This window comes from Centruroides sculpturatus, unplaced genomic scaffold (genome assembly GCF_000671375.1).
Source record: "Centruroides sculpturatus isolate CEXI.00-Female unplaced genomic scaffold, Cexi_2.0 scaffold240, whole genome shotgun sequence".
In the NCBI taxonomy this organism is placed as follows: domain Eukaryota; kingdom Metazoa; phylum Arthropoda; class Arachnida; order Scorpiones; family Buthidae; genus Centruroides; species Centruroides sculpturatus.
Window position 1 is genome coordinate 529,054 of NW_019384461.1, and position 19,057 is coordinate 548,110.

The window sequence follows — 19,057 nt, forward strand, 5'->3', positions numbered from 1 at the left end:
TGCCACCTTCGTATTTCTCAACAATCTCTTTCATCAGTTCCATTGTAATTCTAGTCATTTTTTTAGTTTTCTGTCGCTTTTCATTTGCCTTTTTGCGATTCGTGATTAATAAAAATAATAAAATTTTATTTACGAATTAAAATCAGAAGAAATTTAACAAAGTTATAAACCGTTGCACCGCGAACGTCTAGTCTGGTCTAGTATACCGATAGTGCTACTTGTTCATTGATGGCGCGTATAATTGAATTATGTTGTATACCGAACAAAAGTCGTATACCGAGCAAAATTTGTTTTGTCCAAACAGGATATATTCCGAATTGGACGTATTCTAAAGCAGACGTATACTGAGGTACCACTGTATATGTTAATAAATGTCTATTTGTTGAATTTCAATACTTAAATTATAGAATCAACTAATTTCTGCTCAAAGAATTGATGGCCAACTTGTTAAAGAACCATGGAGTAGAAAGTCAGAAATATCTTATTGAATAATAATAATGTTAATTATGACATTGAATCTACATTGTGTGTTATAAGTTTGAAAGCTAGGACATCTAGGCATAAAATTCATATAAGTTAGGATCTTTGTCTGGATGTCCTAGTTCTAGTGATCACAAACAAAACATTTGAAGATGAGAGTGGTAATCAGATATAGTCTAGTTAATTAAGTATAAAAGTATGAGAAACATAATGAAAATGCAGAAAAATAGGTAAAAAAATGATGCAAAGAAAATAGTGATAAAAAGAAGCAGTGTGGAATGGATCATCAAATGGAAAAGACCCAAAGTAATCATCAAATAAGACAATCATTTGAACAAATTTTTTTACTAAATTTTATATCAAAAGTGATTTTTTTTCTAACAATGCTTGCAAAATTTTTTTTCTAAATAATGGGAATGATTTCATTTTATAAGATTACTTTGATTTATGTACTGTACATTTAACTAAATATATTTTTAGAACTTAAATTATATGAATCTTAATTTACTAATTGTTTTTATTTTTCAGTATTGAATCTATTCCCAACCAATTATTTGTCAGTTTAACAGATTTACTTTATTTAGATCTAAGCAATAATAGATTAGGTAAGTACAAAATCTTTACCAAATAATTATTTATATGTAGAAATGAAATAAAATGTAGGCAGTCTTTAGCTTTTGGACAGTTTGCTTTTTCAAACTTAATATGTAATTATACAAAATAAAATTTTATAGTGAATTTATACACAGTATAATGCAAACAGAATCCATGTGAATAATAATTATAAAGTATAATTTTTAATGGGAGGTCCATTTGCAACAAAATAACAAAATGACACAAAAAATTTATTTACAGAATTATAAAGTTAACAAAATCTGAACCTATATTGGATCTTTGCTTTCAGACTGGCTAATTTGGAAGATAAAACCATACAAGTCACTTGCTAATAGTTATAAGTCAACAGGATACATGTATTATAATCAATAGTAATTATATACTATTCTATATGGTTATGTGAGATTAGCTGGGAGTACTAAACGGGAGTACCACTTAATCAACTCAGAATCATGAGATTCGATCTCTAAATTTTGAAGAAGGTCTTTTATTTATAATGTTAAAAAGATCTTGATGGTAAGTTCTAGATCACGTCAGGATCCTTGACACCAGTTAATCAAATTTATTTCACGTGGATTAACATGCATTTACGAATCAATATGGAGAGGATGAGATCTTTTGATTCCGACATAATGAGACATTTCTTTAATATAAAAATATCGAATATTTAATGAAGAAAAGGAAAAATATACAAATTGGACCTTCAATAGCTGATTATGATATTGCGGAGAGAGAGATCACATTTCAAGTTAAACATACTACCTCATTATATATTATTCTGTATGTAGATTGATGTGAATGTTCGTTATTTCACTATTTCTTCTCTTGTTTCCGTTCTGGTCACTTATTACTTCTTGGTCGGCACTTCAATAAATATTTTCTTTAACTTGGGAACTTAGAAATAAACCTTGTATGTACTTTGGGAGTTGGTTATGGGCATTGGCCATGAGGAGTGGGTATGGAATACCTCCTTCTCCTATGGAATTTTGTGGTGTATTCCCAGAATAATACTAAAGAATCCCCTTTTTTTTGATGTTTTTCTCCAATAAGAAAATTGTATTCTTCCCACATGTTTAGGAAGAGTGGGGTTTACGAGGGGTATATGGACTGTATGTGACTCAAAATTTAAGGGAAAACAAAAAGAATGTAGAACTTTCGTTGAGAAGGAAGTGAATTTTACCAGTTTCCTTAGTTTTTAGCTTAAAATTTTTCTATTAAAATTAGAAATATTATATCTAACATTTATGGATTTGTCATCAATTTCCAATTAATAAAGGGGGTGTTCAAAATCTCAGTTATATCTTCTAAATTAAGATTAGACAGTGATCTGGGTAGTGTAATTGTCATTGCATCTGCACAGTAAGCAAAAGTTGCAGATTTGAGTTCCAATCTGGATCAATTTTTTTCCAGAAAATTCTGAATGAATTTACTTCTGATCATTAAATTGGAGGTTCAACTATATCTTTTGTTCAAATTGTGTAATATCTTGTTTGCTATATTATAGTGACTATATGTTTAGCTTAGTTTATATGTAATTATTAGATATTATAAAGTTTTACTGCAAATATTTTATTGTTAAATATTTTTATGTGATGTAATGTGAGAAGTTAAATAATTTTACAAATATTTTATTGATATTACTGATATTTAATAGTTATAATATCATAGCAGCTTAAGTTTTTATGATTTATTTATTTGATATCTAAATGTATTTTAAAATATTTGTTTCTAATAATTAATAGTAATTTTTTATACATAAATTTGAAAAGTATTGAGTTGCTATTTAAATCTTTTAAATAATTAAATTAATAAAATGAAAACTTTTTGTATAGAAGTTTTTTTAACATGTTTGTTATATAAAGAATTTTTTCTTAATACATGACAATCATTTGAAACCTATACAATATTTTGTGTATTTAAAATTGGTTTTAGAGTAGTAGGTATTTTGTAGAGAACTATTTATGGTGAATTAGATTAAAACAATGGTTTTCTTTGTTTGTGTCCACAGATGGTACATGATGGATAATTATTATACTGCTTACATTTTGCCAATTGTGTACTACTAATGGCTCATGCAAAAAGAAATTTTTTTGAATTTATTCTTGAAAGAAGCATTGCCGACATGCGTTATTTATGCTGTGATTGTAGAAAACAAATATATGCAGCAGTTTCAAGAGGTAGTAATTTTGGTTTTTAGTTAGAAATCAAAATAACTGAATTCAAAGACACTCCATATCTAGTAGAACATTATCAAAATCTTCACATCAACTTGCAAATGCAGTTCCAGTAAAATCAACAAAAAGATTCAGCTAAATGTTTACTTATTTTATGCTTGCCTTTTTAAAATTATTTGTCAATAATATTAAATGTGTTTCCAAAGAGAATTATTTTCTCTTAAAAATGAATTCTTAACGTGAAGAATAAATTATTTTTTTAAAGAAAAGTAGTTTCAATTTTATTGGGAATGTCCAATTTTATAATTTTTTGCTTGTTCTTTTCAATAAATCATTTAAAGTATAACAAATTTTATTTTTTACCACATAAGTGCATTAAGAATATTTCTACTTCATATATTTGTATCATTCAAAAAAGTGTTTTTAACTTTAAAAATGATACCTGATTAAGGCTAGAACATTTAGGCATTAAACTATCATATAGTTATAAAAATCATACAAGTTACAATTTTTATAACTATTTATATGATTTTTAATATCTAGATGTCCTGGTTTATTAATAAAGATACTTTGTCCAGCTGGTTACCAAAGATAAACTCATAATATGAAAATGTAATCCAGCTAAGCAGCATTACATTATTTTACTGTAGTGATAGCAACTGTATGGAGCACAATGGCTAAGATTAAAGATGCAAATGAGCCATCAGTGGTACACATTGTATTTGTGCAAATGTGTTAATAAAAATTAGCTTGAAAGTACTTTTAAATAATCTAAAATATAATTTTTGTTTCAGAAACTCTTCCTCCCCAGATGAGACGACTAGTCAATTTGCAAACACTAATACTTAATAATAATCCTCTTGGACATAATCAATTAAGGTAAGATTAATGGAACAATATTTATTTTTACTTTTATTGTGTGAAAATTATTTTTTTTAAATTACAATTTCTAATTTTTCAATCTTTCCAAATTTATTATTAATAGTTACCTATATATTAAAATATCAAATAAATTATAACAATGTTTAATGTTAGTAATAATATATATATTGATTTATTTTAACTTTGGAACATTCCACTCTTGGTTTATCTTCTATTCAAGATGTTGATTAAGTAGTTATCTTGACAGTATGGCTAAATTGTAGCTTATTATTTTAGCCATCATACCTTAAGACTAGATTGAAATTTTTTTCACTTTTCAAAGTTTTCTAAACTTTATTTGATTTAACTTCCTGAAGTTTCTTCCTTTTCATACAGCAGTGTTTCAGTGCTAGAATTGATTAAGGAATCCACTCGTTATTCAGATTTACACATTTTTCAAGACTACATGTCTCATCATCAGAATCTAGGAATCCACCATCATTTCTCATGGACTCTGATAATGGAGTCCTGAAAAATATTTAAATATAAAAATAGAGAGTAGACTTCTTAATTCATTTTAGTGTTACATTTTCTTCTGACATTTCATGGAGTTGTCTAGTCTAATTTGTGTTTTTCCAATCTTCCAGTTCATGTATCTTCCTTATTTTAATGTTTATATATTAAAAATTAGTAAAGAATGTTATAAAAAAAATTTTTAAAAATTAGATAATTTTTTAAAATAAATAAATAAATAAATAAATAAGAATAAATCGTTTTGTAATTAAATATTATAATGAGGATATTGACAAGTGTTCAAATTGTTTAGATTATCCACAAGGATTATTATTAGTACTGCCAATTCATATTTCAGAAACAACAAAGTATAATCAAACAAAAATGGATATAAATTCTGTTGTCCACTGAAACAATTTTTTGGGTGTCAAGAAAAACTTAACTAATTCAAGAAAAAATAGTCTCATTAATCAGTTAACTAATATTTATTAATGATACTAATTTAATTTAATTTATTTAGCCATACTGGGTAAAACCCATGATGCAGGGAATACAAAAAATAATTGTCATATACATGACACATCGAAATATATTACAATCCTTCCGTTATTACAGAGAAAATTAACATTTACATAAATAAAACAAACAAATTATACAAATATTATTATAAATACCAAAATATATATTTAAACAACATATCCAAATATAAATATATAACAAAACAAAACATATAACAAAATAAAATCATGGAGAACTATCCAAACAAAAACATCATTATAAATAAACAATAGATACAGCCACCTATAAAAGAAAAAAAGAATAAGTAATCTCATCAAAATATGGATAGTCTCCCCTACTAATTAATGTGACATCTGTTCTAGTTTTAGTTTGCACAGTTTCTGGAACCACTGAAGATAAAGATGCAAATCAGTGCAGTGTTAAAGACTGATTTGTACTTTATATGGTAAGAATGGAAAAGAGAAGAGAAAATATGCTATATTGGTTTAATGCATAATATTTTGCACATTACTCATGATCTACATCCATTCTCTTTTTGTTTTTGGATAAGTAGAAGATAGTTCTACTTATTTTCTGCTTCATAATCCACAATTCTTTGAGCTATTAATCAAGAAAATTAATAAAATGATATGTTTATTAACATTTTTATACAATTTTGATAATAGATTACTTGAATTTAAAGTTTGAATAAATATTAATTTGGAACTTGCATAAAATATCAAAAATGTACTTTGGGACTGTCTTCCCTAATTTTCTTTTTTAATTAATCTGTAATACTCTTCATTCTCTTCTCAAATTTATTAAAAGCATATGGCCTCTTTCCAGTTCATACTGTTTATTTGTTGATTTACCATAAGATCACATTCTGAAATTGTATTATGCTTTACATAGTTTGTTCCAAACTGTTGTTTTTTAAAAAAAAAAAGTGAGATTAGCCGAGGATACTAACCAAGAGTACCACTTACACAACTCAGAATTGCGAGATTCGATCTCTAATCTTTTTCTAGGAGAGCTGTTAATTATGTTTCAAAACGATCTGGACTGTGAAGTCTAGATCTATGTCAGGATTCCTTGACACCAGTTAATCAATTATTTTAAACGCGGATTAACATGTGTTATCCTTGAATTCGGAGGATCTAAGGTAACTTGAATGAAAATGAATGTCTAATAAGAATCAAGCCATTTTATAAAACAAATCAAAATATTTAATAAATCAAATAATAAAAATATACAACAGTGAATCTAACCTATATCTAAATTTAACTTAAACTATCTTATTTCTATCTAACATGCGAGAGAGTTTACATCGATCTATTTAGAGCTCATATTACCTTCACTGTATTTTTCGTATCTGTTTCTGTATGAGGATCTTCTGTCGTTTTTAAATATTTCTCTTCTTCTATTTGAATGGAGGTTCTTTTATCTTTCTCCTTTGACAATCTTGTTGTATACTTATACTTCAATTAATTCGGTCTCGTATGGCCTTATCGGTCTGGTATGACGATCACTTGTTTCGTATTCTCTTTGTATGGCAATACCTCTTCTTAATGGACTGCCTCTTAACATATTTCAGATTCTTCCGTATGGCAAACTCTTTCCTTGACGGACTGCTTCTTACTGAATGTTGGACTTATTTCGTATATCAAACTTCCTTCGACGGACTGCCTTGAAAGGCGGGAAAACGGCCCTTTTATTTGGTCTTTCGTAAAGTTGCAAAAACTGACTCATCCTGAGTTAGCCTGGGAAAGGAAATCAACTTCCTTTCAAAAATCTGATGTTTCCTCTGTTTTTTAGATAAAATCTTGTTGAAGTTGAAAATATAATTTTGTGTTATTTTAATTCTTTTCTCTAACTTATTTTAATTAAAACGATCCTTCCCTGACTGTTCAGATCTCACAAAAAAATGAATCCTGACAAATGAAAATACCAAACATCTATTAATCACATTTATTCATTTCAAGATTAACACCATTCCAAAATTAGTTTATTTCTAAATGAATACAGAGACATTGAGGTTTTGTCTATAAATAAAATGATACTTTAATTTCTTTTGAAATCAAAATTCAATTTTTCACCAGTTATATAACTTTTAAAACTATATCTGTTTATAAAAATTAATATATAAGTAATATATGTATCAAACTATTCTCAAATCATATGAAAGATTCAAAAGAATTTGAGGTTTTTAAATTATATAGATTGTAATAACTTAAATAATTTTTTAAACAAGTACAATGATTTTAAGTTTTATTTTGTAAATTTTTCAGGCAACTTCCAGCATTAATTTCTTTGCAGACATTACATATGCGTAATACTCAAAGAAATCTTTCAAATATTCCATGTACCTTAGATAATATTACAAATTTATCAGGTAAAATTTTTGATTTTTTGATAAGGAAACATTATTATTTTAAATTTAAACTTAAGTGAAGGTATTGGATATATTATGAATTTGAAACTTTTATTTATTTGTTTAAAATGGAATTCATGTACAAATGTACTATTATTGAATATTCATTTAATTACATTCGTTTGATTCATTTATTAAATATTCATAGTATTGTGAATTTTGAAATGCTGAAAATTGAATAATCAGTTTATTATTTTTTAAAGATGATATCAAATAAAAAAATTCTTTTGAGCAAGAAATTTCAAATAAATTGTAAAACTTATAAAAAGAAATATAAAGATAGTTTATACAGTAGGTGTTTCATTCTTATGAAATGGTTTTATTGAAAACAGTATTGAAAGCTATTAATAACATTAGTTGTTATGAAGTTTTATTTTAGAATTTATAGAATGCTTGCCATTCATTATAATACATACAATATAAAAAGTATTGTTGTTTTGCTGTTTAATAAGTATGTAGATTTTTAACATTTACTTACATTTACTTCTAATAAATAATAATAGATCATCTGAATTTTTTTCTTTTTTAATAAGAGAAAACATGTTATGAGAGAGAGAGAGATGCACATTTCATTAACCTGTCCTATGTTGATCCTGAAAATTTTCGGGTTGACCTCATTGACCTGTGTGGGCGATCCTGATATTTCCGTGTTTACATTGGAATGTTTTTGATACTAGATGTCGCTTTGCGTCACAATATTTATATTAAAACGAACTTTCAAAATAAAATTTTTTTCGTTTTTATATTATTCAATATATATATTTTGTTTGTGAAACATAAAAAAATATTTTTTTATGATACAGTAAACACGATTAGTATTTAAAAAAAAAAACATTTAGGCTTAACATCGATGAAAATTCAACATGGCATCACAGGCAACAAATAAAAATTTCAACATCGAATAGGTTAAGGAATCATCAAAAACAAATATTAAAATTTGATCTATAATTCTAATTATGATTCATGTACAAAGTAGTTGTAATAAAGTTGCAATAAATTCTGCATATTTTTAATACAAAGAGTTTTGTAAATATCATTTTCATTTAAATAATGTTTTATTATTATATGAAAAATTTTTAATTTCAAATTTGAAAAATAATTATTATAATTATTTTATTTTCATTTAGATGTGGATTTTTCTCAAAATGCTTTGCCTAGAATCCCAGATGCATTATATACTTTGGTTAACTTAAAAAGACTTAATTTAAGTGATAATTGTATTACTGAAATTTCTGCTGAAATTGGAGGTAAGATTTAAAATGGTTTTTTATAAATAATTTTTATATATTAACATTGTAAATTCATAAAAACTAAGAAACTTAAAATATGCTAAACAAAAAAAATTGCATTTTTTTATTTTAAATGTTTTTACATAATTGAAACAATTTTATTTATAAAACAAAGAAATGTTTCATTGTATTTTTATTATTGTCTTATTATAAGATAGTTTTAATTTTGCTACAGTTATAGTGATACTGTAAGAAAACAATATTAAAATTCAGTTAAATACAAAATATTACCAAATAACATGCCAAAAATTTCATAGTAGAATTAAGATATTAATAGTTATAATTTATCAGTTTTGTAAATTAATTAATTTAATTTTGATACATGTGTAAGACATTTAGAAAAAAATTTAAATTCAAACTCTCAGTCATTCTGAGTTGCTTGTTAAAACATTTATGTAACTTTTGGAATTTTAGGGCTTTAATTATGATTAATATGCTAATATGATATAGGATATAAGCATAGAATTAAACGATATTATGATTGAAATTAATAAATAATTTGTATTATTTTAAAATTCTATAATTGTATGTGGTTTTTTACTTTTATTTTTCTTTCTTCCGCTGCAATAAGGGAACATTTTACAAATATTATGTCCACTATTCATCTCATATATATGTTGTGCTGCCATTACTTTAAACAGAATGTTGGCTAACCAAAATTGTACTGTAATTTGTATTAATCAAGTCTTTATACACAACTTTTTCTTTTGCTTATTAATTTTAATAGTAATAAAATAATGTAACTTTAGGTTTAATTCAATTGATTTATGTGAGACAACTTTACATAAAAATGCATTTGTCTGCATTTTTCTTAATTTTTATATTTTACTCACTGTAATGTTGTAATATTTAAAGAGCGTGAATTTGGATGAATTTCTATAGTATTTTCAATAATCAAAAAACCATGAGTGAAACAAGGAATGTATTTTTTTGTTTATTGATAAAAGTTATATTTTCATATATTTATCTTAAAATACGAGGCGTGTTTTTAAAGTAAGTACCGTTTTAATATAACGCTGCTGGAGCGCTGCAGTCGGCACTTAGCGCATGCGTGCTGTGTACCTACATCTGTTGGGAAGCCACAAACGCCATTACGGAGCCAGTCGACTGTGTTTACTGTTGTTTGTGTGTTATTGAAATGCCGCCGCTCATTGAGAATCCCGCCGACTGCGAAGTGCGTGCCGTTATTCGTTTTCTCAGTGCTAAAGGCTCGAAAGCGGCTGAAATTCATCGCCAAATCAGTGAAGTTTATGGTGAAAGCGTTATGAGTGAAGGAATGGTACGAAAATGGGTTAGGGCCTTTAGTAATGGCCGCACAAACATTCACGATGAGGAACGAAGTGGGCGACCTTCAGTCATTATCGACGATTTGATTGAAAAAGTGGACTGTAGAGTGAAAGAGAACAGACGATTCACGATTTCATCTTTATCTAAAGAGTTTCCTGCAGTTTCAAGAAGTGTTCTCTATGAAATTGTGACCGGACGATTAAATTATCGGAAGTTGTGTTCCCGTTGGGTGCCGAAAATGTTGACGGAGGAGCACAAAACCAAACGTTTGGCCAGTGCATTGACTTTTCTTGAGCGCTACAGTGACGAAGGAGATGATTTTTTAAGTCGTATTGTTACAGGCGATGAAACGTGGGTAGCCTACGTTACACCGGAATCAAAGCAACAATCCATGGAATGGCGACATTCATCATCTCCAAGGAAAGTCAAGTTCAAGCAAACAATTTCTGCTCAGAAAATCATGTGCACGGTGTTTTGGGACAGATACGGAGTGTTGCTTGTTGATTTTTTGCCTCATGGTGAAACGATCAATTCAGCTGCATACTGTGAGACTTTAAAAAAACTGCGCCGTGCAGTACAAAACAAAAGGCGGGGCTTACTGAGCAAGGGTGTCGTTTTGCTCCACGATAATGCTCGTCCACATACGGCAAATCAAACTCAAGACCTAATCACATCATTTGGCTGGGAACAATTAGACCACCCTCCATACAGTCCCGACCTAGCGCCGAGTGACTATCATTTGTTTCTGCATTTGAAGAAGCATCTGGCAGGGCAGCGCCATAACAATCACGACGAAGTCAAAACGACCGTTCTGCAGTGGTTGTCTCATCAGGCGGCAACATTCTTTGAGGATGGAATACAAAAGCTGGTCCCACGATACGATAAGTGTCTCAATATTAATGGGAATTATGTAGAAAAGTAGTGTAAAATATGGGCTTTCACATAAATAAAAATTTCGTTAAAAATGTTTGCTTGTTTTTTTTTATATTTCAAAACGGTACTTACTTTAAAAACACACCTCATATTTCACATTGCAATATATTATTGATGCATGATTCACATGACATATGTTAAAAATAATGTCTAAATTACCACGGGCATGTAATGCCATTTGTACTTAACACAAGTAGGGACATCTTGATAATCTGACTGCTGATACTGATGCCATATCAATACTTTTCTTTGATACTGAGTATCTTTTGTACTCAATACTATCACTTGTATCTGATACTGGTATCGATACTTTTCAGGTATCGGATCTATATTTTTCACAGACAGATAGGTCTGACCAAAACTGGATTTTGAAGCCACATCAGAAACTGAAATGGAATTTTATACTATTTTTGGTTAAGTAAAAAATTATATAAAACATATTAATGACCAAAAATCAATAAATGTATTATGCAAAATTTCATTTTTTCAATCTATAAATGCTTAAGTTTAGATTAGCATTTATACACGTAAATAAGTATTTAGTTAAACATTATGCAGTCCTTTTGTTTATTAATCAACTTGGACACCAGTGATGTTTAAAATGAGCTAAAATTTGTATACACTGACATTTATAAAATTTGAACACAATAAGGGGCCATATTCTGGTCACCGTCTCTAGTCACTGATTGGCTAATCCAAATGATTAGCCAATCAGCGACCAGCTTGTGAGAGACGCGAGACCAGAGACCACCGTCTCTGGTCTCGCGTCTCTCACACCAGAGTACGACCCAAGGAACTTTCAAAATAAAGATACTGTTTTACCTCTCCACTAAAGATTTCTTATCCACTTCTATTCCATGTGTGGTGGTATCCACAGAGTCCATTAACAGGATCATAGATTTGGGGCTTCTTTTGTGTACATAAGATATCTTATGAGTGTAAACTGAAGTACTGACTGACACACTTATTTCTGAACCAGATAGTCAGGATTAAATTAATTGGAATAAATAACAAAATACCAATTGATGCTGTGGGGTTCAGTTGCCCTTCATTTCTAATGAGTACAGTATCCCTATCCCTCTATTTACGTGGTCCATTTTTATGCAATTTTGAAAAAATAATGTGGTTTTATGCAGTTTTGAAATAATAAAATCAACCATGGTTGATTTTATTATTTCAAAATTTGGTTGATGGTTGATTTTATTACAAGGGGAAAAAGCAGTTTATTTGAAAATTTAAAAATGTAACTTTTCATTAAAACTATCCTATTGTTAAAAAAGTTACTTTTTAGTTGAAATCAAGAGTTAATATATTTATTTAAGAACAGTACAATGTGAGATCAGGGCTGTGAGATCATGCTCACTATAATCAGGATGGTCTAAGTTTAAGATAGGAGACTGAGAGATCACAAAATCTCTGTCTGGAGCCTGACACCAGTTAGAATTAAAATTTTGTATCAAGTTCTGACTTGCAATAAGAAAGTCTTAATTCAAATTTAGTCCAAGTAGTAGTATTTTAGAGGAGGGAGCTACTGATTTGAAAATGGAAATATGCATTAAACAAATATGGAATTAAATATATTTATTTATATAAAAATATAAAGAACAGGTTACAATTCTATATATCAATTAAATGATTAAAATAACAAATGAATGTCTAATTAACTAAGAAAATAATAAAATGAATGTATGGATTTACTTAAACAATTCCTGGTTCAAACTATTAATAAGAGAGAGAGAGCTTACAGTAATTATTATTGTTACCTGGGGATGTATTGTGAGAACCCTTTTTTGTGTTTGTGGTGACTTCTCATATCATTCTTCTCATGGTGGGATTGATGCACCAAAAATAAGGCTGAACTGAATCAAAGGGCTAACTAGAGCCTGTGACTAGAAGCATGGCTGTACATAACAAAAAGCCAAGGACAAAAGGTGACCTCCACCTTTTATACCAAATCAGTGGACCAATGGGGTTTCTCCACGATTTGTTTTGGTCCCTCCTAAAGTTTCATTTTAGAAGGAACTCCCCAACTTCCTAATTCATAGGAAGTTAAAGATGATGTATTCTGATAAACTTTCCTTCTTTTTCACTTGAAAATAAAATAATATTTTAAGCTAAATTAATTTTCTAAAACATTTTAAACATTAAAATGTTCTCTAATATAATCTTAATTCTCACAACAGTACTATATGTACAGTACATCAGAGAATGCTGTATGTCAATTTTATATTTCCTGTGCTATCTTGCGTTTATTATATTTGTGTACAAATAATGTTAATGACATTTTCACATGCAATACAATAATGACCTCTTACAACACTAATTGCCTGAACGGATAGAAAATGCTTTTACACCAATTCCATTATCATTAAATTTACACACACCTACATCATTCCCTTCAGAAGTTGCCACAAAACATTTCTACTTGCAGTTTGTTCCTTTGCAGCAGTGGCTAATATGTGTAATCATGAATTCCTTAAATTATGGACGTGAGTGTATTATTTATTATGAAATATCATTACGGTATTGTTCTGAAATAAGTAAGAAAAAGTTTATTATTAAAACAAAAGTAATTGTTTTCTGTTGTTAACATTGAGTGTTTCCTGTATTTGTAATATTTTACAGTAAATTCCTTCTTGAGTAATTGCTTACTGGATACTTGCCACAAAACTGCTTCAAAATGAGGAAAGGGTATAAAGAAATAATAACAATTTTAAAGAAGTGATAGGATTAAGGTAAAAAAGGAGTGTTTTTTATTGGGGGAAGTTATTAGATAGGAAGAATGCCTTTGTCACTAGATTATATTAGGTATTAATTTTCTTTGTAATTGTTTTCTGTCATATTTTTTTATCAAGATTTTTTATTTAATTATATAATTTAGTAAGATGTGTTTTTTTTGAATTTATATACTTTGTAACATTTCAAAATAATATATAACTTTGATTTCTTAATTGTCTTGGAATATTCATATAAATACAACAGTCAGTATATATTTAAGATAAAAAATAAGGGAAAAATGATAGATGATGAATGTATGTTCATATTTTACAATGCAAAATTACATAGACTAATATAATTATCAGGTTACAATTCTATGTAATCTTGTATATTTTCACTTACTGTAGAATAAATGTACATAATCAATTTTTTTAAATGATAAACTAATTAAACTGTAAAAACAACATCATTTAATTTTATAAACTAATTGTTTTCTGCAAAAAATTGCTAAGCATTCTATAATAATTTTCATGGACTGTGTCATAAATTCAGGTTACGTTTCTGAAAATACAGTTTGACCATATACAGGTAGGCCTCTTACAATGCGGTAGATATGTTCCTTGAAAATACCGCGTTGTGAGAAATCGCGTTATAGGAGACACCAATTTAATACAAAAATTGGGATTCGGTTCTAAAAAGAGAAAAACTTGGCATTTGAATGGCGTTTTTTGAATTTTTCAAACCAGCCGTTGCTAGCCACAAATTTAACACTGATTTCATCAGCCGACGACTGTCCCATTTGTTTTAAATAATCAAATATTTTTAAGGCTTTGTGTTTAAGTGCAGTTTTATTTAAAGGTAACCGTTTCTTGTTCATATCTTCTACCCATAATATTAGCGCTTGTTTCATTTTTTCCATTATAGGTGCTCTTGGACGAGCAACATTTTTCACAAGAATAGATGATCCGGATGCAACCAAATTTCTGATCTTTTCTCCTGACCGAATCGTCGACTCATTTAAATTAAAATGCCTACCGATATCAGCTATCTGCTCTTGATATTTAATTCAATCCAAAATTTCTATCTTTGTTTGAAGAGTTATAAATTTCCTTTTTAATGACGGTTCTTTCTTTTCATTCGGCATTGTTATGGCTAAAATTTTTTCAATCAGTTTTGTGGACAGTAAAAATCACAAAAAATAACTTCCTTTCGCTATGTTGTTAAAAATATATACTCAATAGAAGTTTATACTGTATTTTGGACCATTTTGCGGTCCCCACTTATTGAAAGAGTATAAATGATCGAAAATTTAGTGATATATTTGAGTGTTTATGGTAACTGATGCACATCTGTCTAGAAACCGGTCTTTCCCTGAAACTTTCAAGGGAATAACACGCCAACGTCCACAAACAGCTGTTTTCAAAGACTTTTAGCTCAGTATGCTGAACTGCAGCTCGTATCATGTGATCCATTGTGATTTTTCTGTTATGTGAAGATAATTCGTTTCTAAATACCGTAAACACGCGTTGTAAAAGTACCGTGTTGTAAGAAAATTTCTGCATTTTTCCAAACGCGTTGGAGTGAAAACGCGTTGTAAAGGTACCACGTTGTAGAAGGCCTACATGTAATATCATATGGCAAGGATTATTATAGTTTATACATTCATAGAGTAAATTAAATCATATCAGTTGTAAAAGTGCAATTCTTAAATGGTCATAAAGTGGAAATATACTACATACAATACTTTGATAATGTTTTAAATTTAATTTAATTAAAAATTTAATGTAGAGAATCAAGATTAAATTCAAGTATAAATGTCAGTTATGGTATCAGAATATTTTTAAGTTGGAATTGTTCAAATTGTTCTTTTAATTTAAACTGTTTGATTAATTTGTAAGCTGACGATGATCACTGAAGAACAAAAATGTTTATTTCAATAATCCCATTGCTGGTAAATAACTTGATTATTCTTGAATATTTATATTAACCAGTTATAATTTATTAAAATGGATAAAGAACTAAGTTGAGATATTCTTATAAAATTTTTCATCCTGGTTTGTGTGTTTCATACTTATTTGTTCATTATTTTTTTTACTACTTTGTTTAAATAAATATATAAATAAATGAATATGAAATATATGTAATACTGTTTGAAAAATTAAAGCTAGTAGATGTATATTAAAGAACTTTTATGCTAGCTTTAATTTTATAAACATTGTAAAAAAAACTACAGAAAAAATTTTATTACAATATTTGAAAGCTCCATCTAAAAAGAATAACAAAACAAATTTATAAATAATAATAAATGTAATATAAACAGTGGTATCTTGTATTTCGAATGACTAATTTCAAACATTCCAGAGTTTGAATGCTAAATTTGAGAGAAATTCAGTGTGGAGTTTGAATGATGCTTCTGTGTTCGAACTGTGTGTGCAATGAAAAAATGCACTCACTGTGTAAATGCCATCTGTTGTACACCCAAATTTTCTCTTGCTCTTCTCTTGTTGTGAAAGCATCTCTTGTGTCATGCTTTTGTGTTTTCAGTTTTTTTTGTAATGTTTAGTTATATATATAACTCCTATCTATTATCCATTGCACTCAGAAAAGTATGAAAGCAATGGAGCCTAAGAGGAAAGTTGTTGTATCAATGATTGAAGTGAAAAAGGAACTTATTGGAAAACAGGAAAGTGGTACAATTGTGGCAGATCTGGTGGCCATGTTTAAGTTGCCAAAACTAGTAAATGCAATTTTCATTTTATTACATTTTATTTTATACAGTACTTACTTATTTTATTTATTATTTTTATATTTTAATTTCTTGTTTAATTGCATTTAATTGTGTTATATTTACCTTATGTGTATTAGGCTGTTTAAATTTATCAAAAATGGGTATTGTTTAAGGTCAGGGAACAAATTAATTCACTTTTCATTATTTTTAATGGTAAAAATGGATCTGCACTTCAAACAATTCAGAGTTTGAATGGCCTCCTAGAATGAGTGAAATTTGAAATATGTTTGCCACTGTATTGATTTTTTAAACATTATCAAGAGTTTTATATTAGCTATAAAGAACTAATTTTTTTTTTAAACATTTGAACTAATGACTTTTGAAAGGAAACAATTTGAATATTAAATTCTGAATTTAAAAAACTTTTAATATAAACTATATTTTAATATTTAATTTTTTCTGTTTAATTTAGATAATTGGAAAAATTTAGAAACATTAAATTTGTCAAGAAATAAATTAACAGCTCTTCCTGTAAGTTGAATTATTGATTTATGTAGTTTTTTTGTGAGAATTATAAATGATATTAATATGTAGTTATAAATAATTTGTTAAATATTCTGAATATATCATAGAATGATATAACTTAATAACAATATATTAAACAGCTGTTTAAATACCAGTTTGAAATTCAATTACTTTAACCTTCTAGCTGAAGTGTTTCAAATAAAACTCCAAATACTTCCAAAATATTAGAAATAATTAAAATACAACCCAGATCTGGATGAAAGATGCTTTAAGTTAAATTATTTGCTAATTTATTAGAAGAATAGCCAGTTTTGAATTTGTTGAAATAAATTAAAAAATTATACATGTTTATGATTAAACAAACTTGCAAAAATATGTAACAAATGTTAAAAGTATCCATATCTGAAAATATAAAAAGTGAATTATTCATTATTATAATTACTTGAAAGNAAATTAATATTATATTAGGAATAATGCAAGGAAAATAAATAAATATCTAAGTATATCAAACATTGCCCGATTATTTAAGATGATTGTTTGATTTATGCTTTTTTAAATATCTATAATGCATAATTTTAAAACATCTAGCAAGCTATCAAAACTGCATATAAAAGGATTCAATATCAGCTGTAAAGTAAAACTAATCAGAGATAGAAAATAATAATGAAATTTAAACTTGTTTTTTTAATTAATAAAATGAAATTGATTTTATGATAATCAAATACTTAGTAGATTAATGCAAATGTAATTCCTTTGAGAAATAATTTTGATTGTTTGATATGTTTGACATTAATCTTTCTGATATGATTTTTTTTTATACTTTTAATTAAATGAACTTTTATATTTTGTTATGCATTATTTTATCAGACATAAATATAATAATATTTTACTTTCATAGACCTAAACGATGGGATGAAACTTTGGAAAAACCACATCTGGATTATAGTGATTTTTTTGATGATGATGTGGGTCAAGTACCAGGTCTGTATTTTAATTTTAAATTGTGTTTGTGTATATATGGCATATCTTTGAAATATGTAATGCTGTTAGATATTTTAAAATATTTAACAGAGTATTGATGATGATTGAATTTATTTTTTAGAAGATCATTTAATGAAATGCTTCAAGTAATTGCAAATGTATGTAGTCAGAATTTTTATCAAGATGATGTCAGCTGATTTTTCCTTGCTTTCATTCAAGAATTGACAAACATTTTGCATGCTTAAACATGTATTGGTATGCCTGATAGGCACACCTATCCAGTAAGGCTATACCTTAACAGGTGGATGGAAAAACTGACAGTTCTGTCATCCACATGTTTGGGTATACTGATAAGTGTGTAGCTGGCTTTAGGGAGACTTTACTCTTTACATTGAAAAATGCATGACCAATGACTAAAACATAGATCAAATTTATTTTAGAATGCAATTTTTGTGTTTATTTTCTATGGTTTACAACTCTCATTAATGTACTTTTTTGAATATGCATATGCATAGATCTGTTTTCTGTGAGAGAGAGAGAAAGAGATCAGAGTTCTGACAAATATTTGATGATTGACGAGAGTATTGTTTTTTTTTAAATAGTAATCATACCTTTAATTTGTTAAATATATATTACAGGGAAGAAAAATTGTAATACCTAAAAGGATTAATCTGATTTTTATAAAAATGGAAAAGTAGTTTGCATAAAGATATACAAATGACAATGCTATCATTTACCAAATTGAGAAATTACAAAATTCAAGTAGAGATTAAAGGATAGAATCAATAGTATGATGTTGAACCTTCTCATTCAGTAATATATATGTTTGATATGGTGGGATAGTCTATTATACAGTTCTGTTACAGTCTTCTAAAATATAATGGATTTATTGCTCCATCTGAGCATTCGTTGCTCATCTGGAACAATAAATCCATTATATTTTTGAAGACTGTTACAGAGCTCTACAGATCCATCCTGATGCATCTGTAGAGTTTTGTTACAATCTACAGATACATCAATTATG

At 27.8% G+C, this 19,057-nt stretch overlaps 1 protein-coding gene across 1 annotated transcript in view; it reads left to right on the forward strand.

Annotated features, from left to right (window-relative positions):
• LOC111620856 (protein flightless-1-like) overlaps positions 1-19,057 on the forward strand; it is a 96,007-nt gene that overhangs the window by 21,754 nt on the left and 55,196 nt on the right. Inside the window, exons 7-11 of the mRNA XM_023362856.1 lie at positions 1,009-1,085; positions 4,064-4,148; positions 7,430-7,533; positions 8,700-8,819; positions 17,000-17,058. Coding sequence (XP_023218624.1) covers positions 1,009-1,085; positions 4,064-4,148; positions 7,430-7,533; positions 8,700-8,819; positions 17,000-17,058 — 445 coding nt within the window. The remainder of the gene's footprint in view (positions 1-1,008; positions 1,086-4,063; positions 4,149-7,429; positions 7,534-8,699; positions 8,820-16,999; positions 17,059-19,057) is intronic.